General features: G+C 41.7%; 1 protein-coding gene and 1 long non-coding RNA gene across 3 annotated transcripts in view; both read right to left on the bottom strand.

Moving 5' to 3' along the window:
- Positions 1 to 778: 778 nt before the first annotated feature.
- Positions 779 to 1,427, bottom strand: LOC111222152. Its single transcript, XR_002665120.1, has 3 exons — positions 1,355 to 1,427; positions 938 to 1,033; positions 779 to 803 (listed from the first exon to the last, which is right to left on the bottom strand). It is a non-coding gene; the product is annotated as an uncharacterized LOC111222152 (long non-coding RNA).
- Positions 1,428 to 4,355: 2,928 nt separating this feature from the next.
- Positions 4,356 to 23,937, bottom strand: part of LOC111222150 (neuroligin-2-like) — a 94,482-nt gene continuing 74,900 nt past the window's right edge. For both annotated transcript variants that reach the window (XM_022745731.1, XM_022745730.1), the window contains exons 5-9: positions 12,225 to 12,410; positions 8,670 to 8,935; positions 8,348 to 8,501; positions 6,904 to 7,270; positions 4,356 to 6,541 (exon numbers count right to left, since the gene is read on the bottom strand). In XM_022745731.1, the coding sequence (XP_022601452.1) occupies positions 5,608 to 6,541; positions 6,904 to 7,270; positions 8,348 to 8,501; positions 8,670 to 8,935; positions 12,225 to 12,410 (1,907 nt within the window). In that variant the 3' untranslated portion in view covers positions 4,356 to 5,607. The remainder of the gene's footprint in view (positions 6,542 to 6,903; positions 7,271 to 8,347; positions 8,502 to 8,669; positions 8,936 to 12,224; positions 12,411 to 23,937) is intronic.

Below are 23,937 nucleotides of genomic sequence, written 5' to 3'. Positions count from 1 at the left end.
AGATTGTTGAGAGTCACCGCAAGTTCTGAAGAGTCAGAGAATTTATCAGGCTCGGATCAGATCAGATCAGCTGACATTTCCAAATGACAAGTCTTGACCTGCCTTACAATTCCTAACAAGTCAATTAAGGCCTAACGAGTTAATGTCCTGAGTGAGTGTTTAACAGGTAGAAGGGTGCTGAAACTCTTGCACCTTTTGTAATTACTGTTTTTTTATGTGTAAAGTTATGAAATAAAAAGTAACAGTGCATTAACATTTGAAGAATCATTTTCAGTATCTATTTGCTTCATCAGTTGTTTTTACCTCTTTTCACCTCAGAAATCATCAGAATATGTAATTTGCTGGGGATGCCAAAACTTTTGCATACAATTCAATCCGACAAAAGTATTTAGTTATTTCCACATCAGGGCCTGAATGACTGCATCCTCTGTGCATCGGCCTGCTCCAGTATATTTGCTGTAATACTGATTTATTGTGTACAACAGCTGAATAAACACAGATCAGAGGACGGTTCCCCTAATAAGACTGGTGCTGCCAAGTTATTTTAGGCTTTGAAATGAAAATCCTTTAAATAACTTGAAGCTCTTACAGAGTGAAAGGGAGAAAACACATTTTGAATACTAGATGCTGGAACGGCCTGAAAACAAACAAACAAACATAAAACAGTTTGGGAGGTCCTGGTTGTATCAGACACACTAAAGAAACAAACACATTTAAATCAGGGGTCATGACTATATTACAGTGGGGGATCAGCCTTCCTTACTTTTTATGTCTTGTTCTTGGTGTTAGCCAGTTGCTTCTTTCTTAAAACAAAACAAAAAAACATCAATCATCACTTCATTCAAACTAATTTTCAACATTTTAAATGAGCTATTTATACGTTTTGCTATTGGTACACAGGCCTAGCCAGCGTTAGCATTAACAGCTGTTTACTTACCAGTCTTGGCATGAGCTTCAGCCACAGTAGGTTTAACACTCCTTCAGGTCTGCTGCTTCTTCAGGGTAGAGTGGATACTAAAGTGGCAGGGAAAGACTGACGAAAGGAGTGACAAGACAATCAGACTGGACCAGAGCTAGCTGGTTAGCATGCTAACCAGTAGAAGCAAGTAATAGAAATAGAAGCTAAATAAGAAGGGTTGTTTCCACCTCTGATGACAGCTGTTGGTGAGTAAAGGAAGAAGTTTGATGCTGAACTCCCAACGTTTTTTCAAGACTGGTGAGTAAACAACTGCTAATGCTAACGTTAGCTACGTAGCAATAGCAAAACTTACAAACAGCTCCTTTAATACTCACAGGCAATCATTTTGCAGCTAGCCCCGTTAGCTTTTTGTAATGTACACCCCACTCAACACACCTTGTTTCCAGCGGCAGCAGGTGGTAGTGTAACAAAAACAGTCGGCTATCCTGTCTGTGTGCTACCAAACTGCAAGTCCACAAAGGTAGCAGCCAAGCTAGCTAGCTAGCTAGCTGGTGAAACGAGTCGAACACAGCAGCTGAGTGTATCGTCAGGACATGGTGGAGGCCAAACCTGAGCTAAAAGGTGCGTTAATATTGGACCTACGCTCAACAGGTGGCTAGACACATGATTCAGAATTAAAGTTGCTCTGCTCTGTGCATCTACGTATGTACCTGCTCAGCCAAACAGATAATGAGTTAGTCAAAACAAAGTTAAACTGGCTTGTAGAGTCTATCTACTTATTCTCCTGCCCCCAAGTGGCCAAAATATATATTACAACTTCAATATCAGACAAAACTGAAGAACAGTAATAGAAAATCATTTGTTTAAGAATGTCTTTTAATGTTTTCCAGTTCAGATACACAACATACAGTGTGTAATAGCCTCTATTTGAAATAGAAATATTAACTTTAATTCTTTCAACCCCTTCTGGTCATTTATGCTCTCTCACAGTATCTTGAGCTTCAAGCAGGTTACTGAATCAGACTAAATGAAACAGACAAACAGGTGCAAGCCTTCGCGTTACCATTCCAGCGTTTAATGTCGTAATAAGAAGATATCTGGATTCTTGTAATGCTTTTTTTCCTCTTCTGTCCCTTTCTTTAAGCCAACATCAAAACTGTAGTGTAAACATGTAAACTTGGTGAGTGTGCTTCCATTATCTGTTGGCTGTCCAAAACCTTTATTTCCAAAAAAGAAAAAAAAAATTGTATTTGTAATACTGCTTTTGTAAGTGAGGGCAAGTCAAACTCATATAATAGCTCAAATCGCTGGGTCAATATTCCCATAAACAGAATGTGCAGAAAGAAGAGTTAAACAAGGCAGCAAAACGACCACCATGATTAGAGTCTGAAATAAGACCAAAAGAGTACAAAGGATCTCACAACCTCCCAGTCACAGGTTATACTGCATGACGATGGTCAAGACGATGTGAGACGCTAACAATTAAATCCAACATCATCACAATTAAAATTTCTTGATTTATGGTTTGTTTGCAGCACATTTCAACATCTGCCCTGTCTTGTTTTTCTGCCTCATTCCTCGAATCAGCCCTACTCCCTCTTCCTTCAACTGTTCTCTGAAGCTGTTCTCTGCCTTTTTAACCAATAAAAGGACTCATTTCCCTCCAAAGCTTCCGTCATGATTGATGGAATAGTGCCAGGTGTGTACGGTATGCTTTAGACAGCCACATATGCAGTAAGAGCATTTTTTTAATCACGACAATATCTAGGCTAACCTGAGCCGTAAGCATTCCTTTTCGTGTTTATGTTGACCTCAACCATGCTGTGGTTTTTTGAATTTTTTTTATTATTCATGTATGATAACAGATGTATTCATGTGCCCACAACCTATTGGAATTTGCCCCTTGAATATCTAGGAAATAAAGGAGAATCAAACATACGCATGGGTGCTAAAATCATGTAAGTCATCTAAACTTGCACCTGTTGTCACAAAGAAAAGATCCGGCCAATCACTCAAACCAAACGACAAACATAATATTTACAAATTCCAGTTTGTTCTCTTACACTTAAAAAATGTACAGTTAGTTTCATGTGTTGGTTTTTGTTCTTTTGTCCTCGCAGCTCGCTCCAGTCCAGTGTGAGGGATGGCAGTCTGGCTCCAGAGTGTCGTTATCCTAAGCAGACAGGATACAGAACATTACAAGGAGGGGGAATTAATCCCGCTTGCTTTTGTGGTATATGGTGTATGAGTAATGTCTGTCATTAAAGATTTTTTTCTTTTTAAATCAGGTTTTTAGAATGCATCCTGTGTGCATTGACAGATCATACTGTAGCTGACGAGCTATTTCGTCGTCACCATTGAATCACGGTCGGCATTTGTCCAGTGTTGTCCTAATGTCACCAGGGTTTTTTTTTTCAGAATTGTCCAGAGTGTGACCCGTCTCTTTGTTCAATTGTGCGAAAGATGTGAAACGCGCATACAAGGCTTTCTCACCTTTTGACCATCATAAATATATCTCATCCTTTCTCCCGCCTTGCAGAGGGGAGAATCATAAAACAACAAAAGAGCAGACGAAAAGATAACTGTCAGGCAGTCTTCAAACACTTGAAGCATGTGGTTTATGTCAGTCACAGACAAAAACCTTATTTAGACTATTCATGTAAAGTTTCTTTTTTTCGTAACTTAAAAAAGTGCTATCTTCAGGTGAGATTGAGAGACAGTGACTGTGCAAACTTGACAGAGAAACAGCAAAAAAAGGGGGAGGGAAAGAAAAAAGGCTTTCATCAGTCTTTCTGGTAGAGTTGCAGCACAGCCTCAGTGTTAGGAAATGAAAAAAATAAAGAGGAAATATTTACTCTTTTTGTTATAATCATAGTTTTACACAATATTCATCTCTTAATACTTTAATACCTTTTGAAGTGCCACAAAGTGCAGTTGATATTAAAATAGAAAATGAAAATGATTTTCAAAAAAAAAAAAAAAAAAAATCATGAAGAACAAGACAAATCATCAAAATGACAAACAAACTTCTCTGTCCACACTTTAGGAGAAAAAAAAACATCATGCAAATATCCCAGACAGCAAAGTAGTTAATAAAACTTTATATTCTTCTTTTTTAAACGAGGATATATTGATTTGATCTGATTTCCCTTTAAAGAAGAGACCAGCCACAGTGCAACATTGAGTGTAATTAAAAAACCAAAAAAAAGTGTGTGGATCAAAAAGAAAGATGAAGGGGGTTGGCACTTTTTATGATGGTAATTCCTTTTTGTAAGATACAGTCAGGATGGACCTCTCCAGGCGGTCCACTGGACGCCAGTGAAAGAGGAATTTTATCACAGTACTTGGCACCAAGAATGCTGGTAAAAACGAGATATCAGAATATCTTTTTTTTTTCATTCATATCCTTACAATTTATTAATAATACATCATTTACATTTGTGTTTTTGTATAAAAGACTCCAAAAGGAAAAAAGAGTCTAGAAGTGATTGTGAGAAAGAGGAAAGAAGTGGAGATGGAAATGGATTATGTCAATGGTTTAATAAAAACAGCTACAAGGGAGGATGCAGAGAGAGAGAGGGAGAGAGGGAGAGAGGGAGGGTGAGGCAGCGAAAAGAGAGAAGCAGTTAAATGAGCTGAGATGGGGATACAGACAGAGAGATAATGAGTGAGAAACAAATAAAGTAATGGACATGATTAGAGCCTGTGTGGTGGAGATGCAGCGAGTTCTAATGGGCAGCCTGGATTCCAGGTTGCGTCCCACAGACTGAGTATGATTCAGTTATTTCCTGTACCGCCCATCAGTTGAAGCCCCAATCTGGAAATTCTTTCAAAAGCATCAGTTCTGAGTATACAGATTTTTAAAAAGCAGAACTTTTGATGGCGTCTAGGCCGCATCATAACTGAAAACAGGTACATACATTTGTAAATAGAAGAAATTAGGTTTTGAAATAAATGAAAAACTCATGCTCAGCTGTCAAATAGTGTTCATCCTTGTTCTCCCGGCCCTGTCAATACATTTCACTCTAAACAAAATTCTCCAAAATCAGAACGCGGAGACAGCTGTTGGGACATAGTGTTCAACACAGTGTGCCAAACGTCACTTCCAGATTGGGCCTTTAAAGCTGCAATTTGTAAGTTTCAAGAAATCACCGCTTTATGACAGACAGCTTGTTGGAGCATATGTCGCCTCACACAAAGCTGCTCGCTACTGTAATATCTTTTCACTAAATGAACGAAAATGGATATTTGTATTCTATGTTAAACTTAGTTTTACACTGACACAACACATGCGCAAAACAACCAAGCTACACATAAGATGCCTGACTGATTGTGATTAGCTCGATACCTCTGTGAGAGAGAGCTACAAGCTTACAGCTGCATTTTTTGGCGGCTCACCTAAGCACCAGATATCGAGAGAGCTTTAACGGGGCAGAAGAGTATGAAGCCACGATGACAGGCTTTTGGCAAAGGAGCTTCTTTAATCAACTCCTTGATTTATGATTACGTTTTAGAGGTATTTCACTGCTTAAAATCTTACAAACTGCAGCTTTATTTGAGGGCTTTAATGAGAAAAGACAGATATAGTAAAGAAGAATAGAGGGCGGTGAGAGTGAAGGTTGTATGGAGCAGTTTGTGTGGTGTGTCTCTGTGAGCCCAGAGTGGGGTAGCAGAGGTTGTGCCTGGTCCTATACACGGGTGGTGGAGTGTTGGTGTGGCAGGGCATTGTTGCTGTGGCTGGGGACAGGTGTAGTGGAGGGGGCCGGGACGGGGGGATAAGTGTTGAAGGGGTGGAGGGGCTGCATGCTGCTGATGGTGCTGGGGATCATGGTGATGGTATTGGCTGTCATCAGTGGCACGTCCTCCGGTGCTCGCCGCAGGGCCAATGTGTAGTCAGGCGGGCACACGGGAGGCCGCAGAGGCTCCAGGTCGCCATGGACGCCGCGGGACGGGAGGGGTGTGCCGTGCTCCAGCTCCACTCTTTGCTGCTTCATCTGCAGTGACATTAGCTCCTCCTCCTGGCTCAGCGCCAGGTCATTGTGCGGCGGGGCCCCTACGACTCCCATGCCTACACCCATGCCCATCGTCGTGCCTCGTTGCGGGGAGAGTCGGCGGTGGCGTCTCTGCATGAGTTCGTGGCGCTTATCCCGTTTATAGTAAAGCGCAGCAAAGGCCAGCACATTCAGGAAGAGAAGCGAGGCGCCCACGGCTACCGTCACACTCAGCTCGGTGGAGTAGTCCCGCGTCTCACTGGGGAAGGGAGAGTAGCGGGGTCTCTCTGAACCGTCAGGCTCAGGATCAGGAGGATAGGTGGAGATTACAGGGTGTCGTGTGGAGCGGGTACCGGGGTTGTGGGGGCCCTTCCAGCGGTTGGGTCCTCCGGGCGGCAGTCGAGTTGTGAAGGAGCTAATGATTTCCTCGTGGAGGCTGTGGAGGTGTGGCACCAGCTCCAGCCAGAAGGCCACCTTGTTGGCCCGGTAGTTGTCTCTGACTCGAGGCTTCAGGCCGATGTGCAGGTACTGCTTGTCTTTGGAGCTGAACTTGGTCCAGATCACCTCCTCAAAGCGGTTGGGCTTGGTGTGGATGAAGGTGGTGTCCTGAGGAACTGGTAGGTTCGGATCCCTGGAGGAGAGAAACCATTTGTTTTTTCTGTTAACAACGATGAATCGCTGCTAAATTAGTAATTTAGCATTAGCATTAGCATAATCTATGTTACTACAATAATCTAATAAACCAAAACACGGGCTGATGCAGTATCAGAGGTGAAAAGAAATCAGCTGCGGTGTTTAGAAGAAGGAACAGGTTCTGTGTTTCACTGTTTGTTCCCTGTCCGACTTCACTCATGGGCTAAAGTGCTAAAGTGCTAAAGTGATAAAGTGCTAAAGTGCTAAAGGGATAATGGAAAATCACCTGAACGCACTAGATTTTTGAATAAGATAAATCCACACATCTGAAAGTAACTTATATATTTGGTATTAACTAACCCAGTCTTGGCGAAGTTGGTCCAGTAGGTCATGACTACAGCGCTGAGCATCACGTCGTTCTTGGAGAAGTTACATGGGAACAGGTCGGTGGCTCCCACCATGGGAATCCCAAACACATAGGGTATCTCATCTCCGTGTGCTGCGTCTGCCCAGTCTGGCCTGGCCTCGGTCTGACAGTGGTGGTGGAAGGTGTAGAAGTAGACAGGCGACTGGAACTCGGCGTGCAGCTTGGCAGTGGCGACGGCCGGGGCCACCCACTGGTGGTCCGTAAACAGAGCCAGGAGGGTCTTCCTACGCATGTCACTGTTGTCCCTGTCAGCCCAGTCTGTGTACATGAACTTTATGGTTTCCCTCAGGATGTCTTTACCTGGGAAGAAACAAAAAAGAGATGTGAGTATGTCCTGTGGAGTGTGTGGTTATCTGCAACATTATCTTCATGGTGGTGTGTTGGTAGATGGTTTTTATACTTCCTGTCTCTGTACTGCCAGTCAGCGTCACTGTTTGGACTGCGCCAATAAAATCAGACCAGAGCCACTGCACAGGAAGCATCGTAAACAGATTTTACTGGGAACACAGTAAACTTTATGGCAAAATCTATGTTATCCTTTGTCCCTTTAGTGTGTGGCTTCATCACAGCAAATAAATGATCAAAGAAGTTACTTGATCAATCCATCACTTCCGCTAAAGCTGTTCACAGAGGTGAAACAATGTCACAGCAGGAGACACGGGGGACTGCTACGAGACCAGCAGGCTAGATCAGCCTGTTAGCATGTCTCGACTTACAGCAGTGACGACATCTGTCCCTAAAAAATAAACCTACTCCGTGTCAAAGGGAAAAATGCAGCAAAGCGAACTAATCAACCTGCCACATTTCTTTATTCAGTCACCTCTATTTATTTTTGACAAAGCGGTTTAACTGTAATCAGTGGAAAAATGTTGAGAAGGTCTCTGGTTTGCTACAGACCAAAGACTTGGAGAAAGCCAACCTTGTTCCAGAATACACAGCCTTCATGAATATTTATGCAAATGAAACTTTTAATTAATCAGAATTTCAAAGCTTTTCTTTATTACAGCTCAATTATCACAAAATCTTCCCTCAGATTCTTTAATTCTTTTGTTCAGATTCTTTGGATGAAGAAGCATCAGACGGTGAAGAGGAAACACTTGTATTGTAGCAGAAAGACAAAAAATCCTACAGACATTCTTTACCAAATAAAAAGTTCAGTATAGAGTGGGCTGTGCTACCCTGACCCTCGCCTCGCAGGTCGCAGGGACTCATAGAGACTCTTCCGTCACAATCCTGACTTCAAATGCCCCGCCACGCTTGTTGAAGAGTGAACATGATTTTAATGACTTCTCTGAGCCAGAGGCCAACAACAGGTGGAAAATGACAGATTTCAGCGTTAAATGAGTGAATAACTTTAAAGGTAAAATCAGATCTGACCATCAGGGTATCCATACAGATTGTCCACAAAGTTGGAGATGGTGTAGTCAAACGAAGCTGCTGATATTCCATCTTCTCCTTCACTGTCATCCACAAACTTCAGGCCCTCTCCCTGGTTGACCCCCAGCAGTATGTCGTAGTTGAGGAACTCGCCCTGGTGTCATGGCAAACACACACAGCATGATGAAGCAGAATGCTACAGTGATTAGCTCTAATTAGTAATTGTTAACAAAGTACTGTATTCACATACAAAGGAATGGAAATGATTAACAGACAAAATGCAGTTATTCACTGGATGACGCCCAGAGAAAGCAGCTCTGACCTGCTGCATGAGGATCTCAGGGTCGTCCGGCACCACGTCCCCGTCCACCACCGGTCCGAAGGCGATGTGATAGCGCGCAGGCTGGATGTCTTGGTCCACCAGCTCCCGGAAACTCTTTCTCCGCAGGCAGTCCACCAACTCAGCCATGTCCCCCAGAGTGCAACCGACCTTCCGCGCCAGGATCTTGGTGTACATGAGCGGTCGGTAGTTGACCGACCAGCTGGAGATGGCTGAGCCACTCTGAGCGATGGCCCTCTGGAACAGGCCTACGCAGAGCACAAGCAGCAGATACACAGCAGATAGAGCTTCAACAGGAAACATACAGTCACTTGTTCTCTCTCAGTTGAGCTCTGCTTTCTTCCCTCTGACACACTTTTGCTAGCAGCTGATGGGGCCTTCAAGGCTTTACAATGTGAGTGCTTTCAATAATGCATATGTTGGAGGAGGAGCAATTGTGGAGTATTACATACGAAGCAAGATGAAGCAGATATCCTGCTGCTTTTCATAGCTGGAGAAAATCTTTATGAACATTAGCGTAGGAAAATGAAGTGTTTCCATTACAGAGACAGCAGCAAGAAAAATGGTGACAACTCAGCACAGAGCAGCGGGTCTGACGGCCGCCGTGGAAACAGTCAGAAAGACAGAAAGAGCGACAGAGAGAGAAAGAAAACTGCTCGCACTGTTGCACCGCTGCACTGTTATGTAAAGTGGCTTGCTGTCCCTCTGTTTTATCTGCAGATTCTGTCATTAATAATTAAGCCCCCCCATATTCTGCATGTGCCCCACCCCCGCTCCTCTCCCTGTGAAATCAATTAAGAAGCCTCTCAGCTGCAGCTCCAGCTCTACTGCTCATCTCATCTCTCCTCTGAGCGCGCACACACACACTCACACACACACACACACACACACACACACACACACACACACACACACACACACACACACACACAGTACCTTTAAAAACTCTTCACCCTCCAACTTTTTCTGCGCTTTGCGGTGTTACAGCCTGCCTTCAAAATGGAGCAGAGGAGGATTTTTTGCCATAAATCTATGCAGAACAACCCGTCATGATAATGTGGATGTTGAGTTTTCAGTTTTTAACATGAGAAAAAACTTACCATGATTTTCACCAGAATAACATTAACCAAAAAAAAACTGAAGCAAACCAGAGCTGCACAATTAATCGCAATATGGCCAAGTGCAATATCCTCATCCCAGGAGCTGCTTCTTTTGATGAATAAAATGTGTCACATTGTGGTGCATCGTTAGCACCATTAGCGTTGTGGTGCTACAGAGACGTCTCCGCCTACAAATCATATTCCCCAGACATGAAGGAACATGTTTGTTTGGTACAAGACCAACAAAAATCACATGAAAATCAAATTCAAAAATGACCGTTGCAACTGAAATTAAAAATTGCATATTGCAATATGATTTTTTTTTTCGCATATTGTGCAGCTGTAAACCAAACCCACCAAATTCTTGTTAAAGGAACTTTGAAGTAACACAACTAATTAGCAAACGAGTATGTTTTGATATAATATATAAAATGTGTTTTTAATGTAATGCTATATAAAGCAGCACAGCAGTGTGGACCACAGCGCTGACGTAATGTATTTGAATATAAATGTGATAGTTTATTGTGTGGTACTGTTTTATGTACGAGCTCATGTGGAAGGTTTAGGTGTGAGTGTTTGACCTTGTCTGTGGACAGCATGTAATTTAGCCAACATTAGCTGGTAACTAGCCAACACCTACAACCTGGTCACTACTCAATGAAAAGCAACTATTGAAATTCTGTTACATGTCGTCCTGAATATTTTATGATTCATGACAAAAAGACACATTTCCTCAGCACGCTGAGAATCTGCTTCATACAGCGCAGATCGAAGATGTTATTTCATCTGTCCAAGGTCAGTCTGTCAGTGTGAAGGTTAACAGTTCAGTAATAACATAATCTGAGCTCTTGGTAAAGTATAACGTGCCATTCGCCTTCTGAGCGCAGGAATCACAGGATTAGAGATCAAACATCTGCTGCGTATTTTAGATTTCTGTTCCTCAAAAACAAACGAATCAGTAAATACAGTCCTTAATCAGAAGTATCGGCGACTGTTCTGGTTCCCACAGTGACGCCTCAAGGACAGACCAATGATACTGCCGGATTTGTTTTACTGTACTTTTAAAATAACATTTCCTTAAAAATAAAATGATGAGACATTTACATTAAGTACATTTCACATTATGCTTTACAATGTATGGAAATGGAGGGATAAACATCTAAATCACTGTAAAAAAAAAAACCTGTTAAATGTGCTGGTATGACACAGCTGTTGGGTCATCTCACAGTTGCCAGCTGTCATAGTAACACAACATGTTTTCCATCTGTACGTGCAGATGCACAGCGTCACAGCGGTGACTAAAAGATGTAAACTCACGCTGTGTGGTTGGCTCACTGCGCTCACAGCTACTGGTGGGTTGGGGGAAACTAGTGGTCTCACACCTGAATCCTTTCTCTGCAGTTACAAACTGGTGCCAATGGACAAACAGACAAACAGACGAATAGACTAAACCCTCTCTTCATCAGCTACAGATACAGAAACATCAACGGAGAGACGGACAAGAGACACAGACTCAGTGGATGATTTCACAGGTGTTCTTCTTTTTTACATCTGAACAGAATGAAAGGAATTAATCTAACCAACCAGCATATTTAATTTGATTATTCATTATTTAGTTTAAGCTCAATATTTACCACAAATCTGCACAGAAACACTTTATTTGGAGTGACTGTGAATATTAAATCAGTCGTGAAGTAATTCTTTATTTCTCATTTTAACCTTTATTTTGGATGGAAGATTTAGGGGGAAAAAATATTAGGTAATACTATGGTGGTTGGGAACCACTGGCAGCTCACTCCTTAGTTTTGTGATGGTGAGTGTTTTCAAAAAACGAACTAATTTGACAGCAGTGGCGCCTGCTGGTGACATTAGTGAAACATCCGACGTGAACTGAAGACTGTAATTTAGCTTTTGGGCCAAATTGCAAGATTACTGAGTAAAAGAGGCGTTTTTAACCGTCCATCAATTAAAGGGATGGAATGATTTTAAAACACGACCTCAGCCCTCACTGAGAGGACTCACTGTATTTTCCTCAGGGCCTGTTCAGACAGGCTTAGTTTCATTGGAGAAGGGCAACTGTCAGTGATCTTTGTCCCATGTGGGGTGACGTTATTTGGGATTATTACAGAGCTTGTGTCCCGAGGTGAGTGATGGTTTTATGGCAAGTAACCTACTGTTTTCACCCATCTGTCCACTAGATTGACAATCTGGTTTCCTTTCAGATTACTGAAAAAAATACTACATTCTTTCATATAGTAGATGACTCATTTCTGAATATTGAATCCCATCCCTCAATATTACCACACATCTTTTATCTGATTTAGGCTGTTCATTGAAATTATGAACAAGCTCCGTGCAGAAACACACAGAGCATGTTAATTCCCTTTGAGCGGGGTATATGACTTGTGAAGTGACAATGACAGGGGCAGAACCTCACCCTCAGAGTGGTGGGAGAGGATGAGAAGGTTCACACAGGCGGCACCGGCTCCGGAGCCAAAGATGGTGATTCTCTCTGGGTCTCCTCCAAAGTGGCCAATGTTTTCATTGAGCCAGCGCAGGGCTTGGATCTGGTCCAACAAGCCATAGTTCCCTTTAGCAGACTGGTCCCCTGTGCTCAGAAACCCTGCAGGGTAAATTAGAACAAACACAGAGAGGAAGAGAGAGAGGAAATACAGATTCATGTGTGAATGGAGGAGCGGGGCAGAAATTCAGGGGCACAGGAATAACAATCCTGTGCTTTTAAATGCCTTTTTAAAAGTATCCCACATAAACAGAAGATGGCATCCTGTCATTGTCAGGAACTTCTCAGCCTCCAACTCTTTGCAAGTCTGAGGAGATTTCACACAGAGAGCTTGCCAAATTACTCATTTTTAATACCCACGCTAGAAATACAACACAGTTAAGAGAACTTGTCAGCAGAGAGAGGAGGAGAGCAACAGAAGGCATGTTTCACCTACTTCCAGGACACACATTTACACAGTAGGTGCACACCCACAACAAGATAAAATAAACTGAACAAAATGTCACACAAACACACACACACACAAAGAATGTTTTGTTCTTATGAGAGTGAATTACAGTAAATTACTATTTCAACCTGCAACACACATAGCTGTTTAAATGTTGACTGGATGACTTTAATTCCCAGGAAAGATATAAAATGTTTTCAGTAAATTACACTCTCACAGATCAGTGGCTGCAGGGAGGAGGATGTGATGAAGAACATGTGTCTTTGTGTACCAGAGTCACACAAAGACACACTTTGACTATAGCTTAGATGTAACTAATAGACTTCAGATAGATGTCTAAATTTATCTGTTGCACAAAGCTGTCTACTTCTTGACGATATTATGTGGGACTAATTTGCTGTGAATTCTGGGAAAGAGAAGAGTTTTTATTCAAACTAAAAAGCATGGCTGACCAAGGATAGTTTCCTTGGACACGTCTCGCGGCTCTATACTTCCTGCTGGACACTGCGCTCTCTATAAACTCTTTTCTTTCTCACTGTTTGCTGCACAACAAACCACAAAGTATGAGCCATGTTTTCTTGTTTTTGTCATTTGTTGCCACTGAGTGTTACCATGGAAATGTGGCTCTTACTTTAGAATTAGCATAGGGGCGGGGTGAATAACTTTTTAGGCTTAAAATAAGTCTGTACTTATTTTTGTAAAAGTCTGTACTTTGTATTCGCCAAATTAAAACAGACCTGACACACCGGCCTGAACTATCTCACCCATTACTCCACTTCGTCTCAGTTACACTGGCAACAGCTGATTTTCATGTCATGGAAAACAACAGCTGTAACCAACATTGACATAAATCACCTGTTAAGTTTACATGATGAATTTAACAAACATGTCATGTATTTACACTTCACTTACATTTCTTCTGCGCACACGTCTAGTCAGTGTGTCTGCCGCTCGGTGCGGGGACGGTGGCGTCAGCGGCGTACAGTGGGTTTATCAGAGCTCTTTCAGTGTAAACACATTTCTGATGCTGATGATTGAGACTGTGAAGCTCTGTAGAGCTGACAGGAAGAGCAAAGTTGAGGGAAAATTCTCTGTGGGTTCATCACAACAAGTGAACTCTGTCACATATAAGTCCCCATGTATTCCATTGGAAATATGAAAGTATTGACTGTAGCAGCTTTAAGGAAGATGGAGCTGTCTCGTTATCTCCAGCCATAATTTGTTCCTTCCGTGGACAAGATGGCTGGATAATATTTTCATCTTTTCTTGTGCAGATTTAGCGGCTACCACACAATGCTCATGTCACGCCAGCAAACCCATCCAATGACCTGTCAGATAGCTGCTTTCTACGCTGCAACAGAAACGGAATATTTTCATATTCAGTAATAATTCAAAACATGGACCGCAGACACACAGCTCGACACAATGCAACCATGCTCACCATGTCACACACATGAGCTGAGCTGATGAATAGTAGATGTTTTCCTTTGCAGGGACATGTACAGCAAAACTGAGAATATACAGTGTACACAACTATACACGAGGTCCTGGTGTCACGGTCAGTGCGTCTGCATAATCTTCTAATACGGCATAAACACACATTAATGCTTTTGGTGAATGAAGTGATCGTTGTTCACAGTTTGTTTCCTTGCGTGGGAATAGAAAAAGAAATAGGAATAGTGACTGGATCAAGCAGTGTATTCTAAAGGACGGCCCGTAAGTACAGTATAGGGGGTACACAGAGACAGATGGTTGCCGACAGCAGTCAGCGCGTTTCCAAGCAAATGAAGTTTTATTGTTAATGATTAGAATGTGACAGTGGCGATGATGATGGTAGCAGCAGTGGCGATGATGACAACCTGCCAAATTGACCTTTCTACAACCATCAGGGTGACACACACACACACACACACACACACACACGTCTCATGCCGCACTCTTCACTGTGCTTCAACGACTGTTAACAGCCTGAAGTCTTTTTGGTGGGGTGACCTGGATCAATCATGATTCATGTAACAGAGAGTGTCCAAATGCTTTGCTGAATGTATTATATCATAATGATATTAGATTTTCATATAACTTCTAATTATTTAGTTTACATTGTATTTAATTGTATTTATTTACTATTTGTATTTACTTTGACTCATCATGGGGGTGCAGTAAGGTGCCAGGTGTCTTATTGAGATTATTTTGGATAGGCTCACCCCTGGCCAATACTTTTAGCTAAGTAAATTTTGTAAAATATTTAATTTTCTAACCATTTCTCATATTTAATGAACACATTAAGGATAAAAGGGAAGCTTATTGGCTGTCAAAAAATTAAAAAAAAAAGAAAGTAACATTAATGCTATGAGGTTTGGTTCTGAGCCTAGTTTCCATAGAAATCTTGTTAGTTTAAATCACATCAATGTTGCAGCAGAAATTACCTTAAAAGGATTACTCCCAGTAATCAGGACACAGTTTGCATGTTACTGTGTAATTGTACTATCCTTGGATCATCCCAGCAATGACCGGCTCTTAGCCTGATGTGACTCTGACCTGGTAATGTATCAGCGCTGACCTCTTATCAAAACCATAGGCATGTGGAAGTGTCTGCTCCGTGGCTGCCCAGCCAGTGCTGAGCTGCCTGCCACAGTTGCCTGGCAACTGTCCAGAGCTTCAGGCAAAATGATATGGACAGACACTCACAAAAGCACTTCCATACACACATTCAAGCACTTCCATATTCAAGTACACAAACAGCTGCATGCACGCGCACAGCAACACAAAAAAAAAAAAAACAAATGCAGATGAGCGCGTGAACTAGCATGCTAGCTCGAGCTAGCACCTCCCGTCGCTGCCTTTACAAGGGCAACATGAAGAGATGAAATTTATCTTCAACTATTGAAGATAAGTCAAACAACTTCCCTCTTCTCCTCTCTTTCTCTTTCAGTAAGTTTTCTTTCTGATTCCCCCCATCTGCTGAGTTGGGCTTCCTACTGACTTTAGCGCTGAGAGCAGCAGTTTATGAGGCTGAACTCATGCATATTCAACACTTGCTTTAGGTAACGGCCAAGGAACTGTGAGGAGAGTCATCAACCTCTGAGTAAAGACACAGGCTGGAGACAGGGGAAGGAATGGCTGGGATACAACAGAGGTGTAGTGAGCAACTGATGGAGGGAAATTTAAAACCTACAGAATATTGTGTCACGCTAAAAAAAAACATCTGATAATAACTGCAACCTTCAATGTCATGATTCAAGAAAATCTTTCAAAAAGAAATCATGAAAGCTTAATATTACCACTGAATGGAAAAAAAGGAGGGGCAGCACTTAGTCTTTCTCTATTATACACTGATGAGATGAGTTATGGTAAGAGCCCATTATCTCTTATTGATATGGTACTCCATCCATAACAAGGACTTATATTAGTATAGAGATGTGTCAGAAGGATTTTCACTTCATAAGAGGTGCATTATACATAAAGGGACAACAGCCCAACACTAAATGGACGTTTTCAGTATTTAGAACAGGATATTTAGTGCACTATAATGAGCAGCTTTATTCACTAGCTCTTCTGCTGTCAACCATCTCTGCCAGAGACTGCACTATTCACAAATTCACAGTCCAGAACTGAAGTGTGGTCAGTCATCTGACTGTTTGACTACTGAGACGGGAACACGCATCTGCAGAGTAATTTTTAGGACTGAACAGAATGACTGCAGTGGGTCACTGAACATGTTTCTGTGAACAGAGAAGAGCCAGGGGAGGGGGAGGCGCGCGTGTGTGCATGTGTGTGTGTGTGTGTGTGTGTGTGTATTGGGGGGGGTTGAAAGGAGTGAAAGGGATAAAAAAAAATCCAGAGACATAAAACAGGTATTAAACTGAATATTGCCCAAAGCTACTGTCAGATCCTAAATGACAAGAGAGGTGAAAGGAATATACTGCAGGACATATTATATAATTTCACTGTGACATCACACAAGAGATGATGAGAGATGTCAAAAATCAGAGGGAAGATATTTCCTTTTTAATACACACAGAACATGTGACTGAGTCACTGTTAAAAAAAGGAAAGAAAAAACCTTAGCAGATGGTGACTGTCTCCTGCACACTGAAGACTAAAGAATATGTTTTGATGATTGGAATAAAGTGGATTTGATCATTCAGTGTTATGCAGCAACCCTGGGGATTATCTGCAGTGTATGAATATAACGGTGGATAAATATGACGTGATCTTAAACTGTATCGTGTGAAAGTTCTTTCATTAAGAAGCTCTGAGGTGCAGTATACAGCTCACTTGTTCCTCTGAATCTATTTGAAGAAGCCTGTAGTTTCAATTATAAAGACTTTATAAAGCGATAGCAACATTGTTTTGGTAACATTTTTCTGTCTAGCTTGAGACTTGAAGTCTACGGCGCTGCCAGCGCCCCCTAGAGGCTGCTGTTTCCATGGTGTTACAGTGTTGTATGATCTTTTTTATTCTCTTATTCAAAGAACTTGCTCCTTCCTGTTGGAATATCACATGTTTTTTACAGGAATCTGTTGAGTCTCCTCGTTGGCAGTGGAAGTTCAATCTTAAAACCTGCTGCTCGGTCTAAATTGCTCTTTATATCAAGTATGCCCAGAAATGAAATTACATTGTAATTGGGCTCCCTCCCGTGGAACTACTGTGATTTCAGCACACCGTCCACATGCCTCCAATGTCACTGTATTCATTACCTCACTTATCTCGTTCAGTTTCCAGCCTCACACGTCCGTTCAAATGGTCCCACGCTGGGCGATAAAACCGGGCTGTCGAGCAAATCTGAAACGCTTTGCTGAACGCTTCAAATGTCACTGACACAAAGACGTTTCAAAGCTCTTTGAAAGAAAAAGTTCCATTTCAGAAACATCTGATGAAAATCAAATCAATTAAAAACTGATCAAATTAACAGATCTGTCGTCACATGTATCCTTTGATTATTACGTAACTGTCCACTGATTGCACTACGTTAAAATGTGGATATTACATCAGAGTTCCCTATTCACTGGCTACACTAAAGGTTATTGTTGAGTCACCCTGAGGTATCTGCAGTGTGGGGCTTCGTCTACTCAATGTTAGTCTGAATGATGGAACAGTATGTTAGTATTTATAGTATTCGAGTAGATTATCTGGTTATGGTGAACCTCCCTCTCCTTCAGTCACTGCGCTGGTTATGTGGAAGTAGAAATCAAATCACAGTTTTACAGAATAAATGGTACTAATTAATGCCATGAGGACGGTTTACACATCTTTATAAATCAGTGTCATCAACCGAGAAATCATCAACTGTGCCCCAACTCCCCATGTTGCCATGGAGACACTGGTGAACTGTGGGCTACAACTTGAAGTGTTTTGTTGCCTCGTAGTTTATATTTTAGCAAATCGGATCATTAAAAACCTGTCAAATTAGCATTTCCTGTAACGTACCCATGGATGTACGGACACTGGATTACTGTGATATAATTTGACTATGACGATGATTCCTGGTGGATTCAAACTCAGCAGAAGTTGCAAGGACACAATCTATACATGCATATAGGTGAGGAAAGTAATGCTGATGTTTTCTAGACACTTTGATCATTTGAGTTTGATGTGACACTTTATGTGGTGGATAAGATGTCGAGCAGAAGTGCGACTAGCTGCATTAATTATCTTCCTTGTATCTGACTGGTCCAGCTGTGCATCTGGCTGCCAGCCTGGCGTGCAGACTGGTGTCAGCTCCAGTCAATATACCTATAAGTCATTAGTGTTCAGTGTGAACTTTGCCTGTAAGAGAGAAGCTGTCCTTGGATCTGTTTTTTTTTTTTTTTTTTTTTTTTTTTTAAAAACCTCAAACACAATCACAATAAAAGCCAGATCGCAGATTAAGTATTAAACGTACTGTAGCCAAAGGGAAGAAATCGTGTCTCATATTTTAATATTTAATTTTTAAGCTCAACATCTTGATTTGCACATGAATCTAGTCACAATCGTAACATCACTGCAGAGAAATGACTTTAGTTTTCTCTACCGTCATGGCAGTCAGTGCACTATAGGAGAAATATGGGGAGAGAAGTGTTCATGATCGCTCGCAGAGTGGGAAGATTGTGGCTCTGTGCAGGGAGTGGGAGGTGTGTGTCATTTGTATTTAGGGACATCTGAGTTGTGAGAAGGCAGCAGGCTGAAATTAATTGAGAGCAAAATCTGTGCTGGCTAAAAATACTGTTTATGTCACATTTAAAGGGATGTTTTTGAGAACAACGGGTCGTACAATTTGAACTGATTCCCGAGGCTAACTGAGCTCAGTAGTATTCATGGATGCACTAACATTGTTTGACTGGACTTATGCTCAAAATGTTTTCATGTTCATGTTGTTTCTGTTCGTGTTCATGAGCTTCTACCTATGAAGAAACATTTTGACCAGTCTGTAATGATAATAATAATAATAATAATAATAATAATAATAATAATAATAATGATAAAATAATTGTGATGTTTTCAAGAATAAACGCCAGTAATTGGCTTTAAAATAAAGTATTGAGTGAATGTGAAGAATATTAATCGTGGTTAAATTTTGTCAGGTTTAATAAAAACTTAATATAAAACTGTTGAAGATAACAGAGGATAAGAGGTGACGTTCACTTCATCAAATCTATTATTTGGTCATTTATTCTATGTGGCATATCTGATAGCTTGAGATGTAACATGATCTCACGGTGTCTCGACTCATTTCAAACAAGGACATGTGAATTAGACATTTCTCTTTGACTGCGCCTCTTGTAATTTTAGTTGGTCACACTTATAGTGTGGTGTAAAAGTGTCGGACTACATGTTCTCTGACACCAGTTTGGTGGTAAAGCTACATAATGAAGCCAATACACAAAGCTTCAAGCTGCTCTAATCAATATTTTTATATCAAAAATGACTGTGTGTAACTCCCCAAGAAATACCACCTGACTCTTCTACAGAGACATTTCAGCTCCGTGTTTCGACTCTGCAACTTTAATGTTTCTGTTCATCCTTTCTGCTCTCATCAACCTTGCTCCAGCTGTGGCGTGCAGATGTTTTCAACAAAGCTGATGAATTCCCTGCACTCTTGCTGCCCTGCACCAAGTGGCAGACAAACAAAGTTACTAGCTGGTGAACATGGAGGCGCATTTAGCAGCTAAAGAGCCAGATATTTCCTTCAGGAGTTGGTAGAGACCAAACACTGAGATGAAAGGAGACTAAAGCCGTAATCCTGCACGCACTGTGTGTACATTTGTTTTTAAATGGTTCTGTTTGTTTCTCTAAGTAAGACTGTGACAGCAGGAGATCCTGTCTTATTTTATAGCTGCATCCACTCACTAACAGTGCGAGTCTCGATTCAGGAGGAGAACTGGAGATTAAGTATGATGGTGCTTTGATGCCCAGTGTTGACACTGCAGATGTGGAGCACTGATGAACATCCATCACGATATTGGAATTGATGCAGAGGTCGTTCTGCAAGAGTCTGATGTAACGTTCAGACGCAGAATGAACTTCAAACCGGCAGGAATACCATTTGTTTTATTGTCTCGTGGCTTTTTGACTGTTTATTGTAGCAGCTTGGTTTGATCTTGATGTTGTGTATTATTATTACAATCTTTAGTAGTTAGTTAGGCAACTAATCTGTTGCTTCCTGTGACTTTTACAGCACGTTTCTGTGGGATATTCAACATATTATAGAACAGCATATTGTAGCCTGTTATTCAGCTGCTGCTGCTGGTTGCACAGTGCACAGTCGGCTAATCAGACTTTTATGGTGTTGTGTCACAACTTCAGCACTAAAAAACATGAATCAATCTCTCTCTCTCTTGCTCGCTCACTTGTTCGATGAGTAGACGTGTGTGTGTGTGTGTGTGTGGGTGGGAATCTTGAAGGTAGCGGAGAGCCGGTTCTTGTTCGTACTATGAAATATAATCCTGCCGGTGCCACTGTGTCATAAACACGGCCCTAAATAAATGCTAGTGCTGCTCTGTAGCTGCTGGATATGAATATAGGAAAGTGCTAACAGGTTAGCTAAAACAAGTTCAAAAGGTGCTGGGGGCTGGGAATGGTGCTAGTGTTGCTTGGTGAATGAATGCTAGTGTTACTGTGTAAACAGGCAGCTGTTTGCTAACACGTACACCACATCAACTTTGTAAGGTGTTAATATGTCAATGTTTTGTTTACAGCACCTAAAAATGATGATTTTTTTTTGTGGCTAAATATATACAAACATTACATCTCACATCTCTGAGACAAAACTTATGAGTAACTGAGTTATGTTAAAACACAGAGGATCACCCAGAACAACAGTCAATATGAAAAGTAGATTTTGGTAGGGTAATAACAAACAAATATTACATGTATAACAAATTCATAACTCCTTTTATTCAGTGTAGAGGTTGTGGTTATTAAATGTGGTGTATTGCTGCCAAGTAGGCTGCTCTTACTGAACTTACCAGTTAAAGCTGAGATTGGGTAGAAAGTGCAGAGAAACGTTTCCAGAAGAAGCGTTTCATCTCTCTTCCTGAGGTGAAAAATGTTCTCACTCTTAGAGCCCACGATGGTGGGCCTTTCCCCAGAGTTCATTAATTAGTTAATTAGTTAATTAGTCTGAACAGATGGCAATGCTACACAAATCAGAAGGCTCTGTGGGCCTGGAGCAGGAGGAAGGTAGGAGAAGGTGAGCGGAGCAGCAATCTGAAATCTCAACTGTCACCAAACCTCTGAACCGAGCCGTGTGCAGCAGACATTTTCTCCTCATTCACCCATTTTATTGCGCGACAGAGCACATCATAAATTAGTAAGAAAATTGCAGAGAGTATATCATTCGCTGGGAAATGACATGTGTATGTGTCGCACCGGAATCAAAGCGTACGGTGTCGGGCCGTATGCGGGGTGCAGTGGTCACAGTGCAGGAACGTTTATCTGAATGAATACTTTGCATCGCTGCAGATTTTAAAAAGAATTTCTGATGGTTTATTTTTAGACTGTTCCCATCTCCCCCCTTCTGTTTCCTTTTCCCTCTGTCTCTCTATGATTCTCCCTCGCTCATCTGTCTCTATTTCCTGCTCTCTCTCTTCTTCCCTTATTCCTGACTCCCTATCACTCTCTTAAAGGCGCAGGCACTGTATGAAATGAGGTTGGCATGTGTAAGCTCCTGTGTGTGTAAGTACAGGATAATACTAAAGATTAGACATAAAACTATTAAAATACGGTATGCTTTAGTTTCTCACTTTGACTGAAATGCACAGTGTCAGAGTGGAATGCTATTAAAAATTCAGATGGATGGTGCATTATTCATATATATATTTTACGCACAGCACACAACCAAGTGCTGCACACACACACACACACACACACGCACACACACGCACACACACACTGTCACATGCACCAGAAGATATTGGTGTGCGCAAAGGCAAACATGCATGCTTATGCTACACAAACATACAATCTCTCTCTCTCTCACACACACACACACAAACAGAGAGAGAGAGAGAGAGAGAGAGAGAGAGAGAGAGGGAGAGAGAGAGAGAGAGAGGGATAATCGCCTTAGTACAGTAACCCATTTAAAGCATATCTGAGAGAGAGAGACAGAGAGAGCACACATTCGCCCACATACCAAAATTTTCAACAATGTTAAAGGAATCGAGGACACTGCGTCATCCCTCATAATCACTCAGCAGGATCGCTCTCCACCTCGATGTATATATATTTTGGATGTATTTTCGCCACTGTGCACGGGTGCGCTTCTTCAAACATCTCCAACATGAATCACAGCAACAATGTCAATGTAAAATCGGCCAAATTGAAACAAGGTGAAGCATGTCTTGTGAAGGAAAGCAAAGAGAGATACCACTGAGGGAGCGGTAGGATCAGCGTGTAATTTAATGCCAAATTCAACAAACCTGATTTCAAAATGTGAACTGCACGCTCAATTTGTTAATAGTCACGCTTTGTCTGACAGCTGTGAAAAAGACCGCATAACGAGCTGAAATCGAGGCGGATAAAGCTGCAGGTCCAGGTCCTCATTTCACCAACCCTTAGTTTGTCCTTGTCCCTGTGCCTCTCCACTGGCACGGTCAGTAACGGTCTGGATCATGTTGCCCTCTGCTTATACTCACTGTGACTCTTGGACAGCGTCCTAAACTACTCCCATTTCTCTGTTTATCATTATTCTGATATGTTGAAACAGGCATGATGCAATAAACAAGATCTGATTACCCAACCTGGCAGCTGCAATGAATGACACAGATAGTCTTTGTGCAAACACCTCCAAAAGATGATGCCAAATGTAAATACTTGACTCCACTGATATCCAGTAGCACAAGGGCTAGGTATACACACACACACACACACACACACACACACGCACACACACACAGCTCAGCCCACACTCACAGACCATGCGAACACTGCAAAGCTCCAACAGAATGGACAAATAGAAAACCCCTTAATCCAAAAATACACTGAAAGCAACACACACACACACACACACACACACACACACACACACACACACACACACACACACACACACACACACACACACACACACAGTGGCTGGATGTACACTGAAGGCACTAAATGTTTGGTGGTGTCTCTGAAGTCAGTTTCTCTGGAGAAGTGCATGTCAATACAACAATTAATTAATCAAAAAAAATGTAATTTTCAGGCCAAGTGAACACAGTAAATACACCTGTTTGTGCTTTATTATGAAATCCCTGCTGCAGAGAAATAACATTGAGTGAACAGATAATGGTGGAAGTGATGAAGTCAGAGCAACTTCAGCAGCAGAAATGACGATTCAGGATTAACCAGACCTCATTGTGCATGACTTCAAGACTGAAATCACTTTAGAACTGTGCACAAAAGCTGCTATTATACATACACCACTCCAAGTCCCACACCAGTAATATTGTATAGTGCAGTACAGTGTGTGTTATCAGGTGTTCATTAGACTGCAGCTACCTGACCTGAATCTTGATACTTGGTCAGGACCTGTCAGGTTCAGGTCCAGGGTTTGGGTTTTTTTTCTCTCTCTCTCTCTCTCTAACTGTTCCAGTCGACTATGTCCGCTCCCGTCATGCGTTGCAATGACATACAATATGCAACACCCACTGGGATGAGGAAAAGAGACGGACTATAGCTTCTGCGTTGCATTAGCCTTGCAAGCTAACAGTCAGAAAT

The sequence above is a fragment of the Seriola dumerili genome, unplaced genomic scaffold (genome assembly GCF_002260705.1).
Source record: "Seriola dumerili isolate Sdu_G_001 unplaced genomic scaffold, Sdu_1.0 BDQW01000091.1, whole genome shotgun sequence".
Taxonomy (NCBI): Eukaryota; Metazoa; Chordata; class Actinopteri; order Carangiformes; family Carangidae; genus Seriola; species Seriola dumerili.
Note: the sequence above shows the minus strand (reverse complement) of the source record. Positions and strands in the feature narration are given on the sequence as shown.